Below are 26,222 nucleotides of genomic sequence, written 5' to 3' on the forward strand. Positions count from 1 at the left end.
TTTATCGCTTTTTCGATGGTATACCCAGATCATTACTTCATACTTGATTCAAACTTCCGTTACTCGCTCCCCCTTATCCCCGTGACACCCATTGGTCCTTGGTAAATCCCCTTTTTCTCCTGTCTCGGTCCCACACATGACCTCCTCTATGCGGTTGGTTATGGATGCGCACCATGGTTCAACCCAGGTAGTCCACAGATGCGAAGCCCAAAGCAAGATAAGCAAAAATACCGGCAACACAATGCAAAAGACCCAGCCATCCGGGAACGATCTTCGTTGGAAAGGATCTGTTAGATTCCCGTTGACATCCTGGCTGTAATAAGAGACCGGCTTCTGCCAGCCGAAAAGCATCCACGCAAGCAAGCTACGGACCAAGGGACCGTGGATCAGATAAAGTGGTAAACTGACACTCCCTAACCATACAAAGGCGGGATGTGATAACATGTCTTGCATTCGGGGAGATATTACGACGGCGAGAGTGATAAGTTGGGCCCCGATGGAGGTCCAGTAACGCCAGTAGTCCTTCCCGGGAAAGATGAATTGCCCAATCTGGGCCAAATTCTGGGACCAAGAAGTCCATTCGGGAGACACCTCCGGATAACCCGAGACGTGAAGGCCTAGGAGGAGTGCAACCCCAGTTATTGCTCGTATGAACGGATTTCGCCGGGGCGTCATAGAGGGAGGGGGGAGTCGGTTTGAAAGTTCGGCAAGGAGAGCTCCGAAATAGATGTTCATCCCGAGCATTGCTACGTTGAAGGGCTTGTGTTAGCGTTTGAGGGGACCCTCAATCTTACTGTGAATTGAAGAGGAATAATTTCGCTTACGATCTCCTCCCGCCCAATTGAATGCATAAAGGCCTAGGAATACTAGTATGCGATAGTTCGAGTGTATACGGACTGTAGCGAGCAAGGTAATAAAAATGAGCATCGACCCCTTGAGTAGGAAGGGGAAGGTCCATTGGTTTTTGTCGTACACGTTGAACCCAGTGGTCCAAGTGGTGAAAAGGTTTGCGAGAAGAAGACGAATGGAGCCCGTAACACCGGGTCCGGGCTTGGGGCTTGTGTCTCGAATCCAGACAGCTTCACACGTCCTGCCAATTTCGAACAGTCCCAACTGACATATCACCCAGCTTATTATAGTAGCTATTGTTGCGGGTAAAACGAGTCTGCCGGTCCTCCTGAACGCGCTGAAAGCCAGGCCCGAGAGAGCTTGGCTACCATTGCCGTTCCGTGCTTGCTTAATCGGCTTCATAGCGTTGACGTAGCCTGTCAAGACAAAGAAGAGGGAAACCCATGGCGCCCCTTGGGCAGGTAGACGTAGTAAAGGCAGGTGGATGAAGGAGCCCGTATGGGTGCTGTCTTGAGCTGGGGTAATAAGGGTGTAGGCAAACGATCGAGACAAGTGGCTATCAAAGATTTCGAAGTCAGCATTGCCTAAAGAAGACGATGGTTCGAACGTTGAAGTCTTCCTGAAGGCTCAAATCCTACTGGGACAAGAAATCCGAGCTGCAAAAGGACGTACCTCGTAACGACGAGCAGAGATGCAATGCCGCGAAGACCCTAGCGCTGTATTAGTCTAGGGTGTCTCTCGAGGACGGTCGATGTTCGAGTGAACGTACTTCAGCCCAGAGAACACTTCTCTGGCCAGTAGATGCAGGAACTGCCTCCCAAGGCAATAGCCTCTTCATCACTGTGTGATTGTGCTATATAATCATGACAGGTGTAGGAATGCTTCTCGAGGGAGAAGTGGAGGAAAGCAAGGTTAGTCATGAAAACGACGTCGGAATGCAAAACGAGTGAGCAAATTTGAGAGCATTGTTGAAGAAGGAACTTCGAGGGATATAAGAAAGAGGAAGGAGAGAGAGGGACAGTTTGACCAAGCGCGACTGCCAATGCTGGACATCCCGTAGAAGATGGCCGGTGCGCATGGGAGTGAGCATTTTAAGTGGATGCTTCTGTAGTAGTTGAAAGCGGCAAGTCATTACAATCTACAAAGCATTGCCCCAGGGCATGAAACAAGAAGGATTGAGTGTAAGTATCCGTTAGTGAAAAATATGGTAGGGTGCAGAAGAGAGGAATAACGATAGAAATTATGTTTGGACTTGGGATTTCGGGACGACGCAGGGGCTCTCGGGTGGAAGACTTAGCGTGTGAAGAATTCTGGCGAGTGCTTGGCATCGCCACACTGTCGTCCCCCATACCACATGTATAACAACTTTGTAAGGCAATGATGAATGCTGGCTGTACGTTTCAATGATCAGTGTACGTAGACATCAAATATTCCGAGTATTGCGATTCTAATCCGGTCGGAATTGTAAAATTTGATCAAGTAATTATCAAAATACAGACGGTGGAAGGATCATGGTCTACAGACTCTCATTTCTTCATACTTTCAAGTACGCTTGATCACCGTCACCGGAGATTTTCAAATTCTTATGTGTGGGCATGTGTGGCGATGCCAAGCATTTGCAAGAAATCTCCACACGCTACTTTAAAGAGGGATTGATCCAGTCGGAGCCGGCAGATGCACTAAGGTAACTTTAAGTCTCTAAGTAACTACTACCTTATGTAGGTACTGTTAACCCCAAATGACTTGACTGCGTTACTCTTCGTACTCAATACACTCATCTCCACTACCTTACTCTTGCTTGTCAGCTTTGGGTAAGATGAGCAAATTTGCAATTGATAACCTGTTAAAAAACCCGACGTACCTATCAACTGCTTGACTATTCCCCTTTCCAAAGTTTCCACTCCTACCCCACAATCTGCAGCCTCGGTTATGTACATTGGTACTTCATGTATCATGTGATTGAGGTACATAAGGTAGCTCCGCTCCGATGTGGGGGTTTGACATGTAAGATGCTAACAGGGTTGGTGGGGTAGACAACGACCACAACCTGCTTTCATGTAAAGTAGCAGAACATCCTTTCCCAAAGGCCGTCATGATGCTCTGGACGTGAAGGAGTGGTACATGTTGCGAAGGTGAGGCTTCACAGGATGAACATGGAATGCAAAGAACCATCGCCTACCCCTTTGAATTGCATGATGGAGCCTCATGGAGCCTCATAAAGCCCCCTTGCGCGCATCGCAAATTAGAACTCCAAATAGGTGTGACGCACCTGTCACCATTCAACGAATCGTGAGGGAATTGTCGCAACGCTATAAGACCATACGGACCCGTGATAGGAGGTAGCGCCCTGATTGCGTTTAAAATTGTGGCTAGGAACACAGCCAAGCGGAGTGAAAGGATCCACAATCTAGGTACATAACGTCTCCAATACCTAATTTCCTGTCCCAATTCGCACTGCCGTCGTCATTGTATAACTTGTCGTTCAGATGTATCCCCACGGCCTGAAGCGCGATCGATCGCCAGCCTGCGGCTTCATGTAACGAGACTCTGGCCCTTCACCAGGCCTTGCCTGAGTAGTCGGGTACTCTTCCCCTTGAATATCCCGACCCTCCAATCTTGAGGTCACAGCCGCGACCTCCACACCGCCAGTGGCTTCATCAATCTGCTTCTCCTCGCTGGATTCTCTGTGTGGCATGAGAGTGAAAGCATCGACAGCAGGTTCGAGCTCGGTAGTTCCCCTTACGTACGCGATCAATGCTGTACGAGACACTGGGCGGCTGCTTGAGTCTGCGATAGCTGGCAGGGCTGCACGAATATCATTGGTATCGGTCCAACGAGCGTCCATTATACTGCTCGTGTAGGCTGCTGCAAGTGGGAGCGTGGAATTTGAGAAGCCCGAGGGGTATCTTTGAGTGGTATCGCAAAACGCGAAGGGCTCGCGGAAGTCCTCGATTGATGTTGAGTCAGCCCTGAAATGATTGTATACCTCAGGCTCCCAGATCAAGTGTTCTATCACTTGCTCATCCGCGTGGCGGTGTGGGCTTATGTTGTCACAAAGCAGAAGTATACAAACGTCATTCGGCTAGTCAGTGGAGGACCGAGTGTCTTCTAAAAGGCATGACATGCTCTGCAAGTTTTGATCTTGTCTAATTGTAGTCATGATCAAGGTGTGAAGTAAAGTGGATGACGAATGTCACGGAAAACATCAGAAGGCCTCATGGTTATTTGTTTGTGTACCAAAGGTGACATGTTGAAGTGTGAACAGTTGGACAAAGCCAGAAAGATTGACACAGACAATGAACTTGTACGAGGCAGGGAGCCCCAAAAGTCAGATGCTTTTGACGAGAATATAACAAGAAATCAATCAGCTTTATAATGTAGCATAGGCAACCCTCCACATATCCCTACTTCGTTGCTCCACAGCAAAGGGATACTGACTCCGGAACCTTGAAGATGAGTTCGAATTCTTGCGTAGGGTTGTCGGGATTATGAATCGAGCTATGGAGTTAAAAGGATGGTCCGGTTGGCTGAAAGACAAGTTTGCAGCTTTAGAGTACGGCATGGGATGGTCACCATGACGGCTTTTCCCAGAAACTTTACACAACCCTTAAGCAGCAGATTGGGTTTTAATTGGTGCCTTGGCCAACTCATCTAGGAAAACCGCTTTGGAAAACTTGTTGCCTGTCGGCTTTTGGCTTTGCATGAGTCGAGCTTCCTGGGGCTCCAGTCCTTTTGGCTGTAGGAAGGTCTAATTGTTCCCTCGAGGATTTAGGGGACAAAGAAACATCTTTGCTTCAAGAAGTTCCGTTCGAGCGTAGGAGGCCTTGACCAATCTATGCGTGTTAACAAGCAATCTGATGCTTTTCATATGTGTCACATGTAGGTGTTCCTCTAGAGCTTCCGTGCAGGATAAGCACGAATTGCATGAACCATCGTACCTTTGGCGTCTTCTGTAAGAGTCTGTCCCAGCCTGCCAGCACCAAGGATTCCATGAGGTGTCAAGAGTGTTCCGGCGTCTAAATATTGGTAGTCTCCGCGCTTACTTTAAGATCGAGGCTCTTCCCGAGTAAACAGAGAATTGAAGTTCAAGTGCACAAAGTATATTGAGAGACTGCCTTGGAAGCTTCTTGCAGAGACGACCATGTTTCACCACAACCACAAATATGAGTCGGTCCCTACAACGCCTGCAGGCAGATCACACACATGGTCGCCAACGTACAAGACAAGCATGTGGAGCTTGACAAGAAGAAGAACAGCTCTGGTGGCAGTCGGGGTGCTGATCCTCTTCTTCCTGCACAGTGTGCTCTTCTCGTATGCTCGTCATCGAGTACGTACTCGTGCATGAAGTCAACGGATCTTTCTAAATGACAAGTCTTTACAGTCACGCCGTCCAGACTATCTGACACATCCAGTAACATACAATGCTACTTTCATCCCCCATGCCGCTTTTCAACCTCCCGAACCGCTACCACATCGTTACTCGGATACGATTGACACGTTTTCATCCTACAAGTATCGCAACACCTGCAACATCTCGTCGTTGGATCTCCATGCGCCATTCGCTCCCTTATGTCCAGACCGCGAGTCCATGGTAACGGCGATGTCTTCCGGAGGTCGCATTGGCAATGACGCGCCCTATATGCCTCGAGGCTGTGACATGCGTTGGTTTTCGACGGAGGAGATCTGTGAGATCTTGGCCCGATTTGAGAAGGTCATCATCATTGGGGACAGCATGATGCGCCACGTTATTGGGAGTATCAACGTGATGATCAGGGAAGATCTTGGCTACGGCGCTGTAACTGACTGGAACTTCTCACCTGAAGAAAGGTAATCGCCCTGGGCCCAAGCATGGACTTTGCAAGCTGCAGGGTCACTAGCGTGCTGACGACGTGGGACATCTAGGAAGGACTGCTTCTGCAACTACCAATTCAATGTCAAAGCCTGCTCCATCCAGGGGATTTTCAAGACAGCCGACGTCGTAAGAAACGATCCAGATAGCATTGCCTGCCCCGTCAATTCAATCGATGTCATGAGTAAGAATAATCTCAATCCTTTTTTTCGCGGTTCACTCCTGATTGAAACCCGCAGTCGAACAGATGATTCGCTTCCCCATCGCTTCTGAAGAACTCGACCGCCTGCGCTCTCTCCTTCCCGCCACCAAGCCGTCTCGGCCCTACGCATTCATCTTCGGCCATGGACTGTGGAATGATCTCGACCTGCAGGCTACCCTTGATTGGCTGGATACGATCCTTGATACAGTGCTGAGCCAAGCTCCTTGGCTGTCTCCCTCATCATCTCTGTCCTCTTCGGGATCTTCGACGAGCCATGGGCGGAAACGGGAGACCGGCTTCTGGCCAAGACTGTTTTTGACGCCTAACGCCCCCGGGAAAGACAAGCCAGATGAGTGGATTATCACTCAGGGAAACAAAGCAACGATGATTTTTGAGGAGTCTGTCGGGATCGAGGTTCGGAAAAGAGGGCTGGAACATTTGGGAACGTGGAATGCGACTGTGCAGAGCAACAAGTTTGATGGGGTGTAAGTGTTGTTCCCTGGGGCTTGCGTTGAGACTGCTGGCTTTGGGAGTGGGTCATTCAATCCTGGGCTGACTCGGTGGGTGTATGCAGGCACGTTGATTTGAGAGGTAACCTGGTCAAGGCTATGATGGTGATGAACTGGCTGAGTATGCTGGAGGTGGAGAACTTTTAATTTGTGAAAGGTCACGCTGGGTACCTCTTGCGGTGCAGTACGATGTGAGATGATGAAATCATTGTTGATGAACCGAAAGAAATCAGGAGGACGCGATCATCAGCCTTGCAGAAATTCGGGTCAAATGATACGATGGGGAAGATTGAGGCGGACATACTTTTCGACTACTCTCTTCATTTGTTCTAGGCTTATGCAAAGTGCCAGTCGCTCAAGTGGGTATTTTCATGCAATGAAGGCCTTTACCGAAAATTGTGGGCCGCACCATCAGTCGGACTTGGCACTCATTCTCTGTCAAGACCCCTCTCCAGGCCACCCCTGTTTCTCTGAATTCTCTCAGCAACATCCATCTCTCCAGCCCTGCGATTCAACCCATTGACGAAGTCTCCTCTTCCACCATATTTTCCCGATCGATCCCTCGCTTTCTGTTCCGCTTCTCGCTCTACGCCTTCGCGTTCCTCAATGGCGGCAAGTCGGTTGGAGCGTACAGCATCCAGATCGCTGGCGTCAGCCTGCATTGCGGCTAATCTTGCAGACTTGTCCATAGCCTGATCTCTGGGTTTCTCTTTGGGTTGTGCTTCTGGGGAATAAGTATTGTGACGAGGCGGAGGGCGATTGGAGGGAAAGCTGTTGCTGTGATTGAGGTGGTGGCCGTTGGTTTGCTGGCGAGGCGGCGATCGAGAGCTGCGGTGACAGTAAGGAGAGGGAGACCTGCTCCTTCGCTGGCTGTACGGAGAGGGTGATCTTCGGCGGTGGGGTGGTGATGGAGATCCGGAGTATATTGAAGAATCTGACCGTCGACGGCGGTCATGGTAGTTTCTCCGATGGTGTCTGTCTTCCTCATCATACCTTCGGCTCTTCCGACTGCGCCTGTCTTCCTCACCTGTCCGCCTACGTTTAGGGCTGAAGTAACGGGCATCATCTCTGTCGTTGCGATGATGGTGTCTGTGCTTGCGTCGTCTCTCCTTTTCTTTGGGCTTGACATCATGCCCGGCCTCTTTGAGCAGACGTCTTCGGCTCACAGGATCGTTCATCAACGCCTCGTACGCAGCTTGCTCCCTCTGCTTGATCGCCAGCATAGGGTCCTCCCGTATCTTAGCAGCCGTATCCCTGACAGTATTTGCGTTCTGCAAAGCCATGAATGAATCCTCCGTAGACGCCTTCTCCAGCTTTTTGTTCTCCGTACCCTTGATCAGCCCATCTATCCTCCTCTTCCCTAACAAATACCCCTCCATCTCTTCGGTGGTTCCGGTTTGGCCAGCCGAGGGCCCAGAGTACATCCACTCCACGCGCTGGGCTCTCTTGGTACCGCCTGCTGCCTCTTGCATATCTTGAATTTCCTGGATATTCCGTTCTTCTTGACGCTCCTTCATCATCTGCTCTATACGTTTGCGCTCGTCGAGCGCCTTCTTTTCTTCCTCCCATACCCGCCGCTGGTTGCTCATCAGAACGGGATGCCATGACTTTTTCAGATTGAGGTCTCCGCCTCCCATCTTGGTTAATTTCTCTCAGATTAAAGCCGCGAAGGTCAGTGCAGGGATGCAAGATTGATAGCAGAATACCGAGACAGAAATCTGGTAGATATATGCGTTATAAGTTAGTGGTCGGCTAATCTGTGAGGGAGGTTGGTCGATTTCTCGTCAGTGCCAATTTGATGCCAAGAAACTAAGCCTTACCATCTTATCGATTGTGAAGCTTGCTACTACAACGCTACACTCATTGGTAAAATCCTGGAAAGCTTTCCAAACGCTTAGCTTGTTCAACCCTAACTTCAGCAGAGGCTTACAGCCTCAGCCACCTACACCATGTCGGACGACGACGATTTTATGCAAGATTCTGATCAAGAGCAGTGAGTTGCTATGCAATTTCAGCTTGCTCGGTCTTCCGCTGATGAACTGCAGATACGACTTTGAGTACGAAGATGACGATGAAGAAGAAGCAGGAGATGTCGGTATCGAGAACAAATACTACAATGCCAAACAGATGAAGGCGGACAATCCAGATGAAGCTATCCAAGAGTTTCTGGGGATGCCGGCTCTGGAAGATGAAAAAGGAGATTGGTCAGTACCAACGAAAATGGGCCTTGATTTTTCGCCAGAGAGACTGACAATTACTACCCAAGGGGCTTCAAGGGTTTGAAGCAGGCTGTCAAATTAGAATACAAGCTTGGCAAATATGACAAGGTACGAGGCTCCATAATCGAATGGAAGCCTAGTACTCATCGGAATGCAGGCTATAGAGCACTACACCGAGCTCCTAACTTACGTCAAGTCTGCTGTCACTCGCAACTACTCGGAAAAGTCCATAAACAACATGCTAGACTTCATCGAGAAGGGTGCCGAAGACGAGAAAGCATACCACTGCATGGAAAAATTCTATTCTCAAACTTTAGAATCTTTCCAGAGTACGAACAACGAAAGACTGTGGTTGAAGACTAACATCAAGCTAGCGCGGCTATGGTTGGATCGAAGAGAATACACCCATTTGGTCAAGTTGGTCAAGGAGCTGCATCGTGCTTGTCAGAAAGAAGACGGAACGGATGATCCAAGCAAAGGAACCTATGCTTTGGAGATCTATGCTCTAGAGATCCAGATGTACGCAGAGACGAGGAACAACAAACGCTTAAAGGTAAGCAAAACTATCCTGTAATGATCGGATAATCTTCCTGACACCAATCACACAGGCATTGTATCAACGAGCTCTGAAGGTTCGATCCGCAGTACCCCATCCTAAGATCATGGGTATCATCCGGGAGTGTGGAGGAAAGATGCACATGAGCGAAGAAAATTGGAAGGAAGCCCAGACCGACTTCTTCGAGTCATTTCGAAATTACGACGAAGCTGGATCTCTACAAAGAATCCAGGTTCTGAAGTACCTGGTACTAACGACTATGCTCATGAAATCAGACATCAATCCTTTCGAGTCTCAAGAGACAAAACCGTACAAGAACGATCCCCGCATATCCGCCATGACTGACTTGGTCGACGCTTATCAACAGAACGACATCCACAGATACGAATCGATATTACAGAACAACAAGGATGTATTAGCAGACCCATTCATTGCCGAGAATATTGATGAGGTTACTCGAAGCTTGCGGACCACCGGAGTTCTCAAGTTGATTGCTCCCTATACGCGCTTCACGCTAGCTTTTATTGCCAAGCGGCTAAATATATCCGTCACGGAGGTGCAAGACATTGTGGGCTTCTTGATCCTCGATAAAAAGATCGAGGGCAAGATCAACCAGGAGAAGGGCACTGTTGAGATGGACAATCGCAGTGATGTCAACCGGACGCACGCATTGCAAGAATGGACATCTGCGATTGGTGCGCTTTCTAGGACTGTTCTGGATGAAGGGGACGGCTTCAAGACAGACGATTCTCAGTCATTAGGTGGTCCTTCCATCGCTGGCTTACTGTCAACGGGGAACCGTGGCGGCGGCGGCGGCGGAGGGCAAGGACCTGCTGGGTTCGGCAAAGCAAGAGGGGCTAAGAAGGGTGTGGGCTTTAGTGCGCGGGCATCTAGCATGCTGAAATGACAGGACATGCTCCACGCAAGCCGAAGAGACGCATGGAACGGATATGCACAGAGCATGTGCTGTCAGCAGGCCCCGGATGCACGGGAGACACGGCTACTTGCACGGCGGTGAATATCTACCTGGTCAGTAGCCTTGGTACCTCTGCAGCATCATCTAGCTAGTGGCACCAGATGCGGGTGTATCCGTACGGCAGGGATCAGAAGCAGCGGCAGGATGGCAGGATGGCAGGATGGCAGGGTGGCAGAAAAAGGGTATTGAGCGTCCAGCTGCCTGGCAGATTTTCAAGCAAGTACTTGATAGCAATGATCAGCAAGCATGCATTGAAGAATGTAGAGGGCGAGAGGGTAGAAGGGTGACACCTTTGCCAGTGCATGCATCTATCTATCTACGAGTACTTTCTGCAGGCACGGCAATGAGCCGCGGAGGTAACTGTGTTGCATATGATGAACGCATACCATCTTTGATTCTTTCCTCATCGTGTGTTTTTGCCCTTCCACGCGAGAATGTGTGGGGGGCCGAGGCATATACCTACAGTACAATATTGCTCCAGTGACTTCCTCGAAGTGATGAAAGCGCGATGGCGATGGATGGATGGATGGACTTGTTTGACAGCAGAAGTGCTCGAGATCAAAAGGTGCACAGCAGTCTCTTGTCTTTCTATCGTTTCTTTCCCTTTCTTTCTTTCTTTCTCTCTTTGAACGGTGCACCATAACTTATTTATTGCATAACGCACGTGATCGCATAGGGTTGTAAGGTAGAGTATTTTAAGAGATGCATACATCATGTACTCTTAAGTAATCAGTCAATGGTGGTTAAGTAGTAGTGTACGGTAGTTTCTTCAGGCACCTAAGGTACTTTAGTCGTGCCACCAGTGCTACTCATGCCTACTTTACCTTACCTTACCTTACCTTACCTTACCTTAGTTTCTTTAATTTCTTCTTATCATCCACTCATCTCAATTCTCAAAATCAAGACTTATTACCTACCCACTACTACCCACCTACTTTACTAGCGAGACACCTTCGCCTGCACTCCTACAATCTTGAACAATAATCCTGCCTCTGTCAACATCAGACCCCCATCATTCCACCGCCACCTGCAATAGCGACAATATGAATACACAATAATTCACCAACATAATCCAAACAATATATTATCCATCTCAAAGCCACAATTCCCCTCCCCCCTCCCCCCCCCCCGGATCGACCGACCCGACAATCCTTTGAATGTTGCCGAGTGCTGCAGCAGAAAGACGTGGGGTGGGGGTGATGCTTCATTTTTGCTAGACCATCAAGCGGAAAATCACAGTCTCTCCCTCTGACCTCTGGCCATAACCACCACCACCACCACAACAACAACATCCTTCCTTTTCAGTCCCTTTCCGACATCCTCCATTTCTCTACTCGTCTCCATTTCTTTTTCCCATACATTCCTGAAACCTCCACACCTAATCTAATCTTATCTTGTCATCGCATCGCATCGCATAGTCCTCCCAAAAAGTACTTTGTATCCGCGTATAACCCCCCAAATATCATTACCTACCTTTATCGGCCTCTCTCATCTCTCATCTTTGACTCAACCTATCATCATCTTTTATTCATGGTTCATCCCACCACTCCCATCATATACTTAAGAGTCTCCGAAGAGACCAGTAGTGCCGCCGAGCTCTTGAGCAAGCTTCACTTTAGTTCAAAATTCTTATTGGCGCTGAAAAATGATGGCTTCGGAGCAAGAGTTGGCAGACATGGAGAGATTGTCGAACGACTGGCGCCCTGATGCTCCGGTAATGACCAGAAGCCACCGCCGTTTGCTACCTATCCTGACCAGCTGGCTAGGGACCTTTAGTTGGGCGGCAGCAGTCGACGAGCGCGCTAATCGCTGAATATGCACAAGCAGACCCAGTCTACGTCAATAAAACCAAGGTATACACCCATGACATCCAGGAATAGAATGCACAAGCAAACCGCCTGAACCTTCACTAGGCACTTCCCCAGATTTATTCTCATTACCGCACGCTCAAGGGCGACGGCAATTGTGGGTGGCGAGGTACGTTCCTCCTCCCTCGTGCAATCTCTCCTCGGTGCCATCAGACTAAGAGCTCCACAAGCCCTTGCATTCGGCTACTTCGAAACTCTTCTCCGCCTTGGCGATGCTTCAAGGATGCTAGAAGAAGCAGCGAGGTTCAGAGCTTTCGAGGCATTGATGCACGCTGTCGGAATCCCAGACTTGTATGAGGACTTCATCGAGCCGACAGCGGATTTGTTGGAACAGCAGGCTGCAACTCTACCGAATCATGATGGAGGCGCTGCAGTACTGGCTATCTTCAACGAAGATGCGCCCTCCAGCCAGCTTACCTACTCATTCAAGGTAGTCCTAAATCTGAAACTGTAGACTGACTCTCTCCAATTAGCTTTGCTAACGTGATTCAGCTCATCACCAGTGCGTGGATGAAGTCGAATGCAGAATCTTACGCAGGCTTCTTACCCGACATGGACGTCCATACTTATTGTGCGAGAAACATTGAGCCTTTCTCGATTGAACTTGACCATGTCGGATTGCAAGCTCTCGCTACTGCAATCATCAACGAAGCGGGCATGGCTATCGAAGTTCTGTACCTTGACCGCAGCGCCGGCGAAGAGGTCACGCCGCATCGATTGCCTGTGCTTGACGCTGATGGTAACGAGAAGAAGGGCGGTCCTACGATCCGCCTTTTATATAGACCGTGCGTCTCTCCGTGGACGTGGACTCACTTGATGGGGGGTGCTAATCTGTAGTAGAGGGCACTACGATCTGTTGTACAAGACTGAAGACGTCGCGGAGATGTCGCGCCACACCCTGTCTCATCCCGAGATACGCCTCGTGTCTGCTCCACAAATTGCGGTCTCTAACCACGCGCAATTTTCCCATATTGGGGACATGGACATACTAGCAGACATTCCCGGCTTCTCCTCCAGCATGTTTCAGATGCCTTTTACCCCTACCTCGACCGAGCCTTATCAGAGCAAAGTCGAGACTTTCTCGTCTGCACCATGTACGATGACTCCAACACCGCCCCTCTATCCGTCTTACCAGAGCAAGGCCGAGACTTTCTCGTCTACACCACGTACGGCGACACCGGCAACGCCAATCTATCCGTCAGTGGACCCGGCAGTGAAGGAGGAATATTCTCCAAAGGCCGCGACAGCTTCGCCCATTTCGCCCGCCCCAAAAGAATTGCCAATTCAAGCAGATTTCAAGCCTCGTACAAAGCAACAGCGGAAGTATGACAGACGTTTCAAAGCGCAAGGGGAGCAGATTCAGAGCGATGTCTTGAAGGAGTGAGTGTTCAAGCCTTCGAAAACCCCTCCTCAAGGCAATCAGAAGATGACTCTTGTTCGTCAGCTGTAGTCCGGACAGATCCAAAAAAGAAGACCCTGCGCACTTCACAAATCAAGCTTTTCAGCCTCAGATATGGCAACCCGGGCGTGTCTACGAAAAAGCTGGCGAACCGGAAGCCTCTAGGAGGGCTTCATCCTAGACAACTTGACCTTTTAACCAGGATTCGTCCTCTTATCATTCATACATTACTATTCCCGTTCGAGGTTCGACGGTGGCAACAAGAAAGAGGTGGATCCTCTTTCATCCAACCACGAAAATTAGCGGCGTTCTCTTCATCTGCTTCTTCTTCTTCTTCTTTCCTCCACGGTCAGTGGGCGGAAGCAAATTGCACCGCTGCAGAGCCATGGCGGAGGGGTCAGCGGCAGCAAGCATCATGCATTTCGGCACCGTCACTCATACCCCTAGGGCTTGGTCTTTGTCACACCAAACATTTTTGTTTCGCAGCGAGCTTAAAACGACGGAAAAAAAGGACGAGTGCTCTTCTGACATGTGGCTAGGTTTGTTGCTGGATCTACTACCGATCCTTTGTTTAGCAAGCAAATTGAAATCTGGGACCAGTCCTTCCGTGACTCGTGCCGCAGTCCCTTTCAGCGCCCATGTTCCTATCCTTTCCATATCCTTTCGCCCGCTCTCTTCTGGTACGGTCTCATCCAACCGATTCCGCCGGCAATAGTCCCGGTGCCATCTCCTCCTCACTGCTCCATCATCATCCCGTTCCCAAGACATTGTAGCACCTTCCCTCGCCGTTGATAAGCCATGATCTCCGTGGACTTGCAGAAGGGAATGTTAGACTAGCATGTGCCCAATTCGTAGGCAGAGGATAGATGGTTGCAAAGACGTCTATGTTGGCCGAAAAGGCTGGGTGATGGTGCCTGTGATTGCTATGAGCGCCACGAGGCGGTGGAACGGGTGAAAGGTATCTAAGATTCAAGTTCAAGATGAGCGAGATAGTTGAAGGCTAACGGTAGAAGACCCTATGTACAATGTAATAGAAGTAGAGCAACAGGGTTGATGATAACAGGAGCGCTGTGACGAGATAAAGGTATCCGTAGATATAGTTGAAGGACAGAACGTCGGCAGGAAACGCTATGTAGAGTGTCAAAGTAGCCGCAGAGGTAGCTCAAGAGTAGATGTCGGCAACAATGCTATGATATGATATAATATATTCACAGAGAAGGCAAACGACAGGGAGGTAATCGGACAGCCGCCAATCCGATTCGAGAAAAGCCAACCCAAGAAATATGCTTTTGAACGCAAATTATTCCGCCACATTCAGACATTAAATCTATACAGCCCGTCGGGACCACCCAAATGCGCCGTTCGCCGTTGCTCAAAAACGAATGAAGTAGGAGCGAATTGTAAAATATAAGAATACAAGGGTCAAGCGTCGAGGTTCGACACCTCAACGCTTCGCTCCAGTACCTTTCCCTCCATATAGAGTCCCGTTCCCGAAGCCGACGGTCAAAGCCGAAAGATCCACGGTGATGTTCCCACCGGCGCTGGTGTCGCTCGCATCAAAAGTTTTCCCGTTGGATAACGTAGCATGTAATTTGTCCAACGCGGTAGTGGTGATGTCAAGCGATGAGGTCTCTTGAAAGATGAAGAGGACGGCCGTGCGAGCGAAGTCTAGCACAGTTGAGGTAATCGTCTTTTCGTCGGTAGTGGAGGCCGGCACCGAAGATGCTGCTGCTGGGGGAACGTCCCCAGTGGGAGCGGCGAAGACGATGTTTTCGGAGGTCTGAGCAGCACCGCGGGCTTCGAGAATGTGCGAGGGATGGTGATGGGTCCTTGTAGGCAGTGCAACGACCTCCTCCAAGTCTAGAATTCTAGGACGATGATGAAAATGAGATTCAGAAGAGAAAAAAAGGAGCGGAAGATCAAGATCTCTGCGCTGTGACTGTGAGTTGAAGGTGACGAGAGCGTTCTCTGAAGAGCATGAGAGGTTGCTGGCGCTGAAAATGGAGAGAAGTGTATATGAGGTGATTGGGATGCTATAGTTGGACTCTGCCGCGGTGAGAAGACGAGGTATACTGCTGCCGAGGGTTGAATTCTTATAGGCCCCAGTGGTACCGGTAACGGGGACATCACTGGTTGTACAGCTGCTATCACCGGGCGTGTTGCACGTGAGCCCTACATAGCCATTAGCGCAGACGCATCTGCACGTCTTGTCGATGAGGACGTTTGTCCCGCCATTTCCGCAAGGGTTACTCGTTTGACAGCTGTCAAGAGTTGGTGAATTATTCTTGTGCTGGCGAGGAAGAACAATCAGCGTGATTGGGATTATGACAGCAGCGGCGATGAGCAGCAGTAGTATGATCAGGAGAAGAATGAAAGCCCAAACAGGCATGCCGCAGCATCTCCGCTTCTTACTTCTGTGACCAGTCGAGGAGCCATAATTGACCGTCTGAGCTCTCGAAAGATTGGACTTGCCATGTGGCGATGGGGTTGGCCAACCGGAAGGTCGCTGGCCGGTGGGCGTTGTAGGAGACGGTGATGGAAACGCTGCTAGGATGTCTGATATCGAGCCAGTGCGGGAGCCCTTGCCTGCCCTTTCTCTTGACTCCTTCTCCTTCGCATTCAACATATCCAGCATGCCTAGTCGACTTGCTGTCTTGCCTCGATCAAGGTTCGAGGCCAATTTTGTTGCTCGCCTGATGAGCTCTGGAAGACTCGTTGCACTGTCTCTGCCTTCTTTTGTAGCTTTCAGGTTCAAGTTTGGTGGGCGTTTGGTCCCTTTTCCCGTCATCGACGCCGCTGTTGAGGGGGAAGCCGTCCCGCTGGGAGCGAGAGCGCCACCTTTTTCAAGGTGACCCAGTATCTGGTCTACTGTGGGATCGACGGGCGAACCTGTCGAGGATGGTGTCCCAAAATAGGCATTGCTGGTTGGCAAGTTATTTGTCTTGAGGGCTCGAGGCATAGGAGATTCGCCAGTCGGCGAATCTAAAAAGGTTGCATCGCTCTCATATCCAGAATACGGGTGTAGCCTCGCATTGCCCCTGAAGTTATGTCGTCCGATGGGGTCTGTATCAGCAGTACCGGCGAAACCAGGCCGCCACCGTTCATCCTGTCTAGCCTGCCAATCTAGCTCTTGCATGCCGCGTGACCCTCTGTCCGATTCATCTCCACTTTCCACTGTGTCCAGAGACGTTATTCGTGGATTTCCACCTTTCCTTACCAGGCCACTCGCATCATCATGATCACCAGCGCTCGAGCCACGGCCGCTATTGCCTCCGGGTGCATCTTCTTCCTCCTCTTCATCAATGCCGGCGCCCATGTAATATTCAGGCGGACCGTCACTCCAACTCACTGGCATGACAGTACTTGAAGCGTACGAGCTATGGGTATCCGACAGTTCTTCCGGTATGGGTGGTACAAAGGACGTCTGCGAGTAATATGATGAGCCACCTTTTCGTGCCGAAGGTGGGGGTCCGAGGTTTCGCCTGGGAGGAGGTTGGTAAGAAGGCATTGGTAGCGTTGATGGCATCGCGGGTGTAGAAGGGAAATCAGGAATGCTGCCGGGAGAGGAACCGGTTCCCGTTGACGTCGTTGAGGTTGTGAGTGGCCGACTCGAGCTACTAGAATCCAGGTAACTATCCTCCCAGTAGTTTCGCGGCGGTTGTTCTTGGGGTTGAGGTTTTCGATATTGAAGTGGTGGAGGTTGGTTATCTCTATAGCCAGAAGATTGAGGCATTGGTGGCACGAAATTTGGTCTTGGTGGTCTCTGCGGTGGTGGACCCCGACCTACGTTCCGCTCCTGAGTTGAACTGGTCTGTGTGTATTCTTGTGGAGACACAGGACTCGCAGGGCCTTTTCTGGGACGGCTGGAGGCCAACGGTACGTTGCTCGAAAAGCTCTGGCCCTGTCTACTCCCGTGGGTTGGGTATTGTGGGTATCGAGCACGGTCCGTCGGGCTGGTGCCCTGTTGTGGAGATGTTCTTGGTGAGGTCTTGACAGAGAGCGGCGTAGGATATGGCGGCATCTGGGGGCGCTCTGGCGGCAGGCCTGCTGCTGCTCTCTCCCGGGCACGTTTTACGGAGCCTGCGGGACTCTTTTCCCCACTCACTGTCCGACCTTGGCCAGCGGTCCCTCGCCGAGGTTCTCGGGTGTCCGACTCCATCTTCGTTCTCTTAGTTGGAGGAACCACCTGGGATAGGTCAAGTCATGCTCATAGTCGTGAGAGGTACAGTGGTATGCGACTTGACGATACGGCCACCAGCAGCGCGGGACAGGCTCGATTTCTGTAATGACCGTATGGGTGGACCAAATGTTGAAGGAGTGACAGGAAGCGAAGGACAGAAGTGCAGCCTGTGGAGGCTGACGGGCAGTGTTTGCGCGGCCCAATGTATGTGGAATGCGGTAGCGGCACAGATGAGAAGGCGTGTATGGAAGACCTTCACGATGGTTGGTTGAAAATTGATGCGGGGTCGTGACGAAGTTACTTCCTCCAAGAGACACGGATGTGATTTGCGTGTACAGGAGCGTCAAGCTCGCGATTAATGCGAAACGATGGCAGAAAGGAATGCTAATGCGCGGTGAAAGAGGCTGTACAACGTCTTGTAGATGGTGATATATGGTGAGCAACCAAAAATAAAAATGTAAAAAAAGAAGCGGTAACGATGCGAATGAGAAAGAGAGAGACACGAGGACAAGAATACGAGAAGGTTGTATGTATGAAAGAGTGATTAAGTCGAGTGAAGAAACGGGCGGATCGTTTGGAGTTTAGACGATTTCGGCAGCAGAGCGGCAGGGGGAGCAGGGGCCTGAAGCGCAATCTGTGATTGGATAGGAGGTGAAGCAGGGGTCTCTCTTTTGTCTTTTGGGGCGTTTGATGTTGGTTTGAAGAAGGAAGGGATTTTGATGGGAATTGGGAATATCCAAATTCCAACATGACCCTACGGCAAGCAAGTGTAAGCAAGTGTAAGAAGGAAAGGTATATGATCCGGTTCAAGACTCAAGACTCGTGGGTAGCTCGACAACTTTTCTTTGTTGCACAGACACGACAAGACCACTTTCAGGGACCACAAAGTAATCTTACCTTATGTTGCTGTAAATAAAACATCTTCCTTACAAATACCGGCCGTCGCAAAGAACAAAAGCGAGTGAGAAGCATAACATATGCAGGACAAAGGAGGTATGATGGTGCACTTCTTGCCGAGTGTCGGAGGTCGAGAGGAGAAGAAGAAGAAGGCTATGTTTCAGCATGGTGCCTGATCAATCTAGCAAAGACGAGCGCTTTCGCCTTCGCTTTCGCTTTCGCCAGTTTCGACAGTCGTACCAAGGGCAAGTTAGCCAGGCAAAGTAAAGCGAGAGATTACTACATTACTATTACTATTATTACTTGGAGCAATTTGATGGAAATGAAAGAGTTCACTGGGAATTAGTCTAGGACGCTAGTGTAATCTAATCTACCTGAATGATTGGCATGGCATAGCATGGCATGAGAGCAAAAACACACTGTAAGGTATCTGTCACACGACGGACACGTGGAGACTGGAGATGGACGGTAATGTAAGTAAATACAGTAATAGAAATGAAGATGCGCGTTTGATGGGAATCCGCCCGGATAAGATAATAACTACCGTAGCTAAAGTACCTTATCTAGTGACTACTTACCCTCGCTACCTTACCTAGTCAATGCTCTGAATAGCTTCAACTCTGATCAACTTAGGGATGCGTAATGACTGACATTTGACCCCTATAACAGTCATATAACGGTCATACGATAACAGGCCGTCTGACCTAACAAATGACAGCGCTAACCCGAATAGATTAGATTTTAATCAGCACGAGGTTTAGCCGAATACCGAATACCCTCGCATCTCCCCAACAAAGCACTCAATATCCACTTACCACTCTCATTTCTATATTATTATACGGTTAAATAAAGTTCTACTATTAAGTATAATTAGGCCTATAATATCTCTATTAGATACGCTCGTCTATAGTACTTTCAATCAATACATCGATTAGTAAAAGAAGAAGAAGCGAGTTCGCTATCGATATTACTCGAAGAACTTAATAAAGTATATCTTACGTTAGCGAGATTATCTTATAAAGTATTAGATTTATCTAAAGGCTATAAAGAAGCAATAACGATTTAATAGTATTCTATATAAAATAGCTATTATAGAGAATAAAATATAAAAATCTCTTTTTAATAATAATTTATCTTTTATAAGCGTAAGCAATTAGACAAGCTAGCTGCAATAGCTATCTACTATAAAGAAAGATCAATAGATCTCTTTAAAGATAAAGCTATAAAAGAGTTATTTGCGGAAGGAATTAGCTAAATACTATTTTTAAGAGATAGATAATAGATACTCTACTAGATAAAGCTTTTCTTAAGACTTAAGAAAAGATAAATAGACTTCTAAATTAGTTATAACTCCTAAATTTCATTAGTAATAAGAGTAATAATTAGTTAAGTAATTAAATTCTTAATATATATATAATAGCTAAGAGTTAATTCTTTTATATTTATACTAAATCGATTAAATATTAAAAGCTTTCTATAGTAAATATAATAAGATAAATAATTTTTATAGTGAAAGAAGTTTTATCTGCAAATCTGAAGTTCCTTTCCGTACGATTTCCGCCGTCCGTATCATAAGCACGATTTAGACGATTTAGCCTATTAAGCAGACTTTATTTATATTTAATCCTTTCCGCCGATTTAGTAACTATCTTAATTCTTTCCGCCAGTTCTATTAATTTAGTAACTTTAAAAAAAATTAGTAATTTAAAAATTTTTACGTAATATACTCTAATATACTCTACTAGTAAGTATTATTCTATATATATATAGTATTAATATATATCATCATCAATATACGTATTATTATACGCTATATTAGAGTATTACTTACGCGACTAATTTTATTAAATCGTCTAATTTCGTAATCAAATTTAAGTTAGCGTTGATACTCGTCGTTGTAAAATCTTACCGTCGTAACGTCGATTATTAGAACTTTTTTTTTTCGTACGTATTACTACTAAATTGATAGACTAACGGAAGATTAGAATAGTTATTGAACCGACGAATTTTAGCTAATTTTTGAGATAGTTGCTAAATCGGCGGAATTTTGGCTGGTTTTTGAGATAGTTACTAAACCGGGGAATTCTTAATTTCAGCCCTATTCGAAGATCAGCAATTTGAAATTTAGAGGAACTTTTCAGATTTGCAGATGATTAAAGGCGACTTTTAGAGGGTAAACAGCTTTGCCACAAATATATATAACTTAGAACAAGCGATATAGGATATTATTCAATAGGATCCTCGGTTTAGATATATCTTCTTCGTTTCTTATAACTCCTATAGTCTACAGCTATTAATAAAGAATATTCTAAATCTATCGGAGCTTCATATAGTGTTTAAGAAGGCCTTAAAATATATTAACTCTATACGTAAAGTAAAATAATAGCTTAATCTTCTTCGAAAGCATTAAATGCGTTAATATAAAAGGTATAAAGCATTAATCGCCTTAATAATCCTTCGGTGGGGTATATAGATTAATCTCTTATAGTCTCTTATCGATAGTAGAGATATATTATAAGCATACGTATAAGACGAAGAAGCTGGATTTAAGACTCCTGCTGATAAGCCTCCAAATCGAATAATTTAATATCTTAGAGATCCCGTCTTCTGATAGGAAATTAACGAACTACTTAATATTCTTACGTCTATCTATAATGCTTAAAGAATATTAGAAAGTAATAAATCTATACTAAACCGAGTATACGATAGATAATTAATAGTTTAACATTATTTGACATATCAGACTCGCTATAATCGCTTTAAATCCTTAATTTGTAATTTCTTAATAAAAGAATTCTTATAAAAACTAAATAAATAGATTCTTTCTATTTATCGAGTTATTTATTACTTATATTCTAAAACTATAATAAGATATTTAAAATACTCGATTAAATAAAGCTATTATTCTTTTTAAGTAATATACTTCTACTTAATATTACGCTATTATTATTAAGACTAAATTCTTTAACTTTCGAAAGTAGAAAAGCCAGATACTACTACTTAATAATACTTAGAATAATAATAATAATCTACTATTATTCTAGCGGAAGATTATAAATATAAATCCACATCTTAATAAAATAGTTTAAAGATTATAAATAGTTATAGCAAACTCGGTACTCTTAGAACGAGCTTTTAACTATAAACTATATATACTCGAAGCTTTATAATCGACTTACCTCTAAGCGAGTAAATAAATTATAATATATCTATATTAATTAATAAATAGACGATTAGACACTCGAGTCTTAAGTATAAAGAAGTTATTATAAATAGAGAATAAATAAGTAAAATAGTAGAGTAGTATAATAGTTATTTATAGAAGAAGAATAGCGAGAAGAAGAAAGACCTCTTATTAGCTAATTATAAGAATACTATAATAGCTAATATCAATTATAAAGAAGAAGAAGAAGGAGGAGGATCAGAAGGATCATAAGGATTATAGAATTCTATATTAAAAGGAGATCGAATTTGATAAGATATCCCTATAGCGCGATAGTAAAGATCGAACGATAGCTATTTTAACGAATTAAAATCATCCGATTTTACCTAGGGCCTAATTAACCATTAAAATGTGTAATATAGTGATAGATATTTATTAGTGCGGTCATTTGGCTATATATGACTGTCGATGATAAGGAAGGTCTCCTGCTCCTTTTATCACCCCCTAGATCAACTAATCACCCGGGCCCATCTCTCATCTGTTCAGTGTCTCCATCATGATCCATTATCAAGTAATCTGGATCATTTTCGTCCCTGACACTGCCACCTTCGCCTTTTTCTTTGCACTCGGAAGCTGACTCGGTGTTTTTGTGCTGACGTTTTCCTGTGGTGGCGGAGTCTGCCGGGATCCAGGGCACAGCCAGCGACGTACCACACGAAACGTCTTCCCTCATTCAAGCCCGCTGCGCAACCTCGGACCTTGGGCCTTGCTGGAAGACTCACAAGCATCATCTTAGTCAGACTCCAGAGCGAAGATGGAACAATCAATTTCTAAGTGCTGGAGAACACGCCTGTAGATGTATTGCTTCATTTGGGTTCCTTAATACTGTGGGCATCAGTCTGGATGAGAACATGCCGAAATGAAAAAGGTTCGGCTACTCATGCGATGCATCGGACCTTCCATTTCTTTATCATCAGATTTGCTCGCCTAAGGAAGTCACGATCAGAACAAGGACTCTTCTACTAGGCGTTCAGTATCCTGGCCTCACTCTCCGTCTCTCGTACATTGAACAATTCTCCTTTCAAGCATTGGTATACCAACTTGCAGTTTTTCCTTTTCCTGGTCAGCACAAAGTCTTTAAATCTTGTGAGGTCTGTTCTCTCATTTTATTTCCATTCAAGGAGCCTTGCCTGAGGTAGCCGTTTCATCTTCCCACTGGACTGCTTCAACCACTGGGTGCAGTCAGAGCCGTGTCCTGTAATAACATGGCCTCTCCTCGTGCGCACCTTTTTGGGAATACCTTGCGTGATCAACTATATCACGTTGGTATTGGTACTGGTAAGTCCGGTATCCAAGACTTCATCCTTGCTCCAAAGCTCTGATGTGGAGCTCCGCGCGCCTTGGATGAGGATTTGATGCGGTTTAGAGTATCGAGTTAGGCTTACGCAGCTTCTATAGCGGACGGGAAAGGCATCGCTATGTCAGATCCAACGACTACACCAGACAACCTCCACAATCCAAACGACTTCACTGCTGCCAATCTCGCAAATACCTTCCCAACCAGCCCGGGGAGGCCTACGCCAAACAGTGCTAAGAAGAGGAGACGAATGCCAGATCTCTCGCGACCCACAGCGACCCCTGGTCACGGCGCACAGATGTCAATGATCTTCCGCGACGCCGCAACTTCATTGCAGGGTAGCAGATCACATACATATCCATCGCCGTCCAACATCAAGAGGTCCAGATTACCCCTCTCGCAAGCTCGCAGCATCAAATTTGGCAGTACTTGTCAGGACGATACCGTAGTCTCTTCAGGCCTGGGCCGCTTCCCAAAGATAAGTCAGTATCTAGGAGAGTCATGTGAACCGGGCTGGGCGTCGTCGGAGGTCAGTCGTCATTGGGCCTCTGGAAGTGGGCCACATTCTCCGACACCAACACCCTTTACCAAAGCTGGTTGCGCTAGCCCTGAGACTCTCACTAATCAATGTCTCGGCGAGTCTACCGACGTTGGCGGTATGTGTCTTGATGATGCGCTGAGGGTCAGCAGCGCCTCTTTACCATCACAACTCGAAGAAGAGGGCAAAGAGCCCATCAGCAGCGGGTTTGCAACGCCAATTGCACCAACTCCCAGTTTTGTCGAGAACCCGGAAGAGGTAAAGTATCCGATCTTGGAGAATTGGCCATCACTACGGTCTAGCTCTGATGCATATAGTCTTGGCTCTGACAGGGACGACTTACACTCTACTCATGATGTACCATTTATACTGCCGTTCCCTCATTCAGATGCGGAGGAAACACAGCGCTGTCACATCGACACATGGCTCAACAGAATTGTAGAGGCAACAACATCTGGACATTCAAGGTCGCCAAAGCAGTGTTGTAGCACAGAGGATCTGCCAATGGATGACGCTCCGTTTTCACAAAGCATAGCACCGAATCTTTCATCCCCAAAACGACCCCGAGTATCAGTGTCAAACTTGAAGCAAGACTTGCAATCTCCGTTAGGAGCATCCAGCAACAAGGAGAATATCAGCCCTTCAAAGTCTTCTTCTTCGCCTACACATCCTCCTGCACAACACCCCCAAGCATTGACCCCGTCCCACTCTCGCCAGACTCATTCTCAAGCAACCCTCCAACATACCAAGGCTCTTCTTTTTGCTCACCCTACAACCCTGCAGGGCCATCTTAGCCTCCCTCCAAAACGCAAGAGGGCTCGTGTTGACGGGATTGCCTCCAGCAGTGCGGAGACGGAGATGTCAACCGCCCGCAGAGACTTTACGATCCACGAAGACCAACTAGCTGGAGCGCTGGCGCAGCTGAGTCCAGATGTTGACCGCCATCGTAGAGGCCGAGGTCCGAAAAGGGAGAGGTGCATAAGCTACTGGGACGAGGACATCCTGCAGCCCGGCTCGCAGTGTGTGCCCACGGATGTGGATGGTGAGACGTTGGAGAAGGGGAAGCAGGTGTTGGGTGAATGAGAACAGACAGTCAAGCTGACGACGGAAAAGCCGTTTGTCAAAGAGGCTAGGTCTGCAAGCTTTCAATTCAAGGCTTGATGCTCTTCTATATTACAGCAAATGGGGACCTGTTGTTGAATCACGGGTGAAGCATAAGTTTGGGTAGATAATTTCACGCATGGATATTTGCCATCATTCGCTTAGACCAGTAACTCGGTAAAGTCAGCATCGAACCGATTCAACATAGTCCTAATTTTCCGGTACCGGAATCACAAATGAGGCAGGCTGATGTTCAAGTTTGACGAGATGGCACTCGAAGCGGCTTCTCGTATAAGCCAGCATTTGAGGGATGAAGGCATCAGAGTCAGAGTCTTTTGAAGGGTGGAACTTGAAATGCCAGAAAATGGCCGTGGTGCTCCACATTCTCTCTCTGTGTCTCACCTGCCGTGACTTCACTCACGTTCCCACGTGTCTCCGCTCGCAGTCCTATCCCGCGCAGAACTCAGCGTCCGAATTTCATCATCTTCCGATTCACCCTCCGCTGCATTCCTTTCATCCTTTATCGACCCCCTTCGCTTCCCTCTGCGATCTTCCCTCTCTCAGCTCGTCCATTACGTCCCATATCCCCTGCAATTTTGCTCCATCGCTCGCCAGTGTCTCGATCATCTGTTGCAATCGTACCTGAAACGTTGATATTTGCATGTGTCCCTCCATCGAATCGGCAATCGCTCCAATTGTGGTGAGACGATGCTCAAATTGCAGCAGCTCTCGATCGTAAGCGAATAGGACCGTGTCATCGATCTCACGTGCGCTGATTCTTGACTGCATCGACGTGTCGGCTTTGAATCGATCGCTTACAAAACCCTTGTCTGATCGTCCACTGTTCCATGGCCCTCCGAGACCGAGTTTGCCCCGGGTTCACGTTCGTTGTTCAGTTACTGCTGAGCCAGAAACGACTTCAACAAAGGCAAACCAAGCAGCGAGACATATGTGCAGTGTGCTCAACTGCATACCAATAGGCAGAGAGGATAGCCTCGAGCTAGCAGTGGTATGAACCATTTGATAGCTTTAAGGTGGGAGTGACGAGTAGAGCTCGAGGTGTTCTGTTCTGATCTGGATAAAGCGACTTGACAAGTCGCTCGAATTCTGATGCTTCCGTGAAGGAAATGACAATGGTCGAATATAACAGGAGTCTAGTCTCCGAATAGGTCTGCTTACAAACAGGGAAGAGACGCAGGTCCACCCTCTTCGCGCGTTAGCTCTATCCCAGGCTAAAATGGCATTTGCCATGGCTTTTGTAGCAATTCACTCCCCAATCTCGACCACTCATGAATCTCTTTGAATTTTTGATCCTTTGAATCTATCCCCTGACATAGACTGTGATATCGACCCTTTCCTTTGTGCCTTGTAGTTGGTCTATCAGATCCTCCACCGCCCCAATACTCTTGACAACCAATGTGCACAACTTGATCGCTAAGGACGTGTCTGTGCATCTGGTCCCACACTCCGCGAGAATGCTTGAGAAGAGGGACTGTCGTGACGCTGATCCTTTAGACGGTTGAGAATAGTAGAGCCTCCATGGCATTCTCATGTATCTC

General features: G+C 47.4%; 8 protein-coding genes across 8 annotated transcripts; 4 read left to right on the forward strand and 4 right to left on the reverse strand.

Annotated features, from left to right (window-relative positions):
- Positions 1-48: 48 nt before the first annotated feature.
- Positions 49-1,687, reverse strand: HO173_008206 (uncharacterized protein; the record flags this gene model as incomplete). Its single annotated transcript, XM_037310106.1, has 4 exons — positions 49-746; positions 825-1,405; positions 1,522-1,559; positions 1,619-1,687. 4 exons carry the CDS (start codon positions 1,685-1,687, stop codon positions 49-51), a joined length of 1,386 nt encoding a protein of 461 aa, XP_037163066.1.
- A 1,644-nt stretch (positions 1,688-3,331) lies between these two features.
- Positions 3,332-3,694, reverse strand: HO173_008207 (uncharacterized protein; the record flags this gene model as incomplete). Its single annotated transcript, XM_037310107.1, has 1 exon — positions 3,332-3,694. One exon carries the CDS (start codon positions 3,692-3,694, stop codon positions 3,332-3,334), a length of 363 nt encoding a protein of 120 aa, XP_037163067.1.
- Positions 3,695-4,990: 1,296 nt separating this feature from the next.
- On the forward strand, positions 4,991-6,556 carry HO173_008208 (uncharacterized protein; the record flags this gene model as incomplete). Its single annotated transcript, XM_037310108.1, has 5 exons — positions 4,991-5,176; positions 5,231-5,676; positions 5,752-5,882; positions 5,938-6,385; positions 6,475-6,556. 5 exons carry the CDS (start codon positions 4,991-4,993, stop codon positions 6,554-6,556), a joined length of 1,293 nt encoding a protein of 430 aa, XP_037163068.1.
- A 281-nt stretch (positions 6,557-6,837) lies between these two features.
- Positions 6,838-8,046, reverse strand: HO173_008209 (uncharacterized protein; the record flags this gene model as incomplete). Its single annotated transcript, XM_037310109.1, has 1 exon — positions 6,838-8,046. One exon carries the CDS (start codon positions 8,044-8,046, stop codon positions 6,838-6,840), a length of 1,209 nt encoding a protein of 402 aa, XP_037163069.1.
- A 312-nt stretch (positions 8,047-8,358) lies between these two features.
- HO173_008210 (uncharacterized protein) lies at positions 8,359-10,091 on the forward strand (the record flags this gene model as incomplete). The annotated part of the gene is made up of 5 exons (XM_037310110.1): positions 8,359-8,402; positions 8,455-8,613; positions 8,676-8,736; positions 8,786-9,181; positions 9,237-10,091. The coding sequence occupies 5 exons, from the start codon at positions 8,359-8,361 to the stop codon at positions 10,089-10,091; spliced, it is 1,515 nt and encodes a 504-aa protein (XP_037163070.1).
- A 1,714-nt stretch (positions 10,092-11,805) lies between these two features.
- Positions 11,806-13,608, forward strand: HO173_008211 (uncharacterized protein; the record flags this gene model as incomplete). The annotated part of the gene is made up of 7 exons (XM_037310111.1): positions 11,806-11,874; positions 11,927-12,013; positions 12,074-12,137; positions 12,199-12,458; positions 12,521-12,813; positions 12,869-13,408; positions 13,473-13,608. 7 exons carry the CDS (start codon positions 11,806-11,808, stop codon positions 13,606-13,608), a joined length of 1,449 nt encoding a protein of 482 aa, XP_037163071.1.
- Positions 13,609-14,871: 1,263 nt separating this feature from the next.
- Positions 14,872-18,671, reverse strand: HO173_008212 (uncharacterized protein; the record flags this gene model as incomplete). The annotated part of the gene is made up of 2 exons (XM_037310112.1): positions 14,872-17,586; positions 18,615-18,671. 2 exons carry the CDS (start codon positions 18,669-18,671, stop codon positions 14,872-14,874), a joined length of 2,772 nt encoding a protein of 923 aa, XP_037163072.1.
- Positions 18,672-22,125: 3,454 nt separating this feature from the next.
- On the forward strand, positions 22,126-26,186 carry HO173_008213 (uncharacterized protein; the record flags this gene model as incomplete). Its single annotated transcript, XM_037310113.1, has 3 exons — positions 22,126-22,147; positions 23,126-24,637; positions 26,179-26,186. The coding sequence occupies 3 exons, from the start codon at positions 22,126-22,128 to the stop codon at positions 26,184-26,186; spliced, it is 1,542 nt and encodes a 513-aa protein (XP_037163073.1).
- Positions 26,187-26,222: the final 36 nt, after the last annotated feature.

The sequence above is a fragment of the Letharia columbiana genome (genome assembly GCF_014066305.1).
Source record: "Letharia columbiana isolate WasteWater2 chromosome Unknown Sc0000028_s0, whole genome shotgun sequence".
In the NCBI taxonomy this organism is placed as follows: domain Eukaryota; kingdom Fungi; phylum Ascomycota; class Lecanoromycetes; order Lecanorales; family Parmeliaceae; genus Letharia; species Letharia columbiana.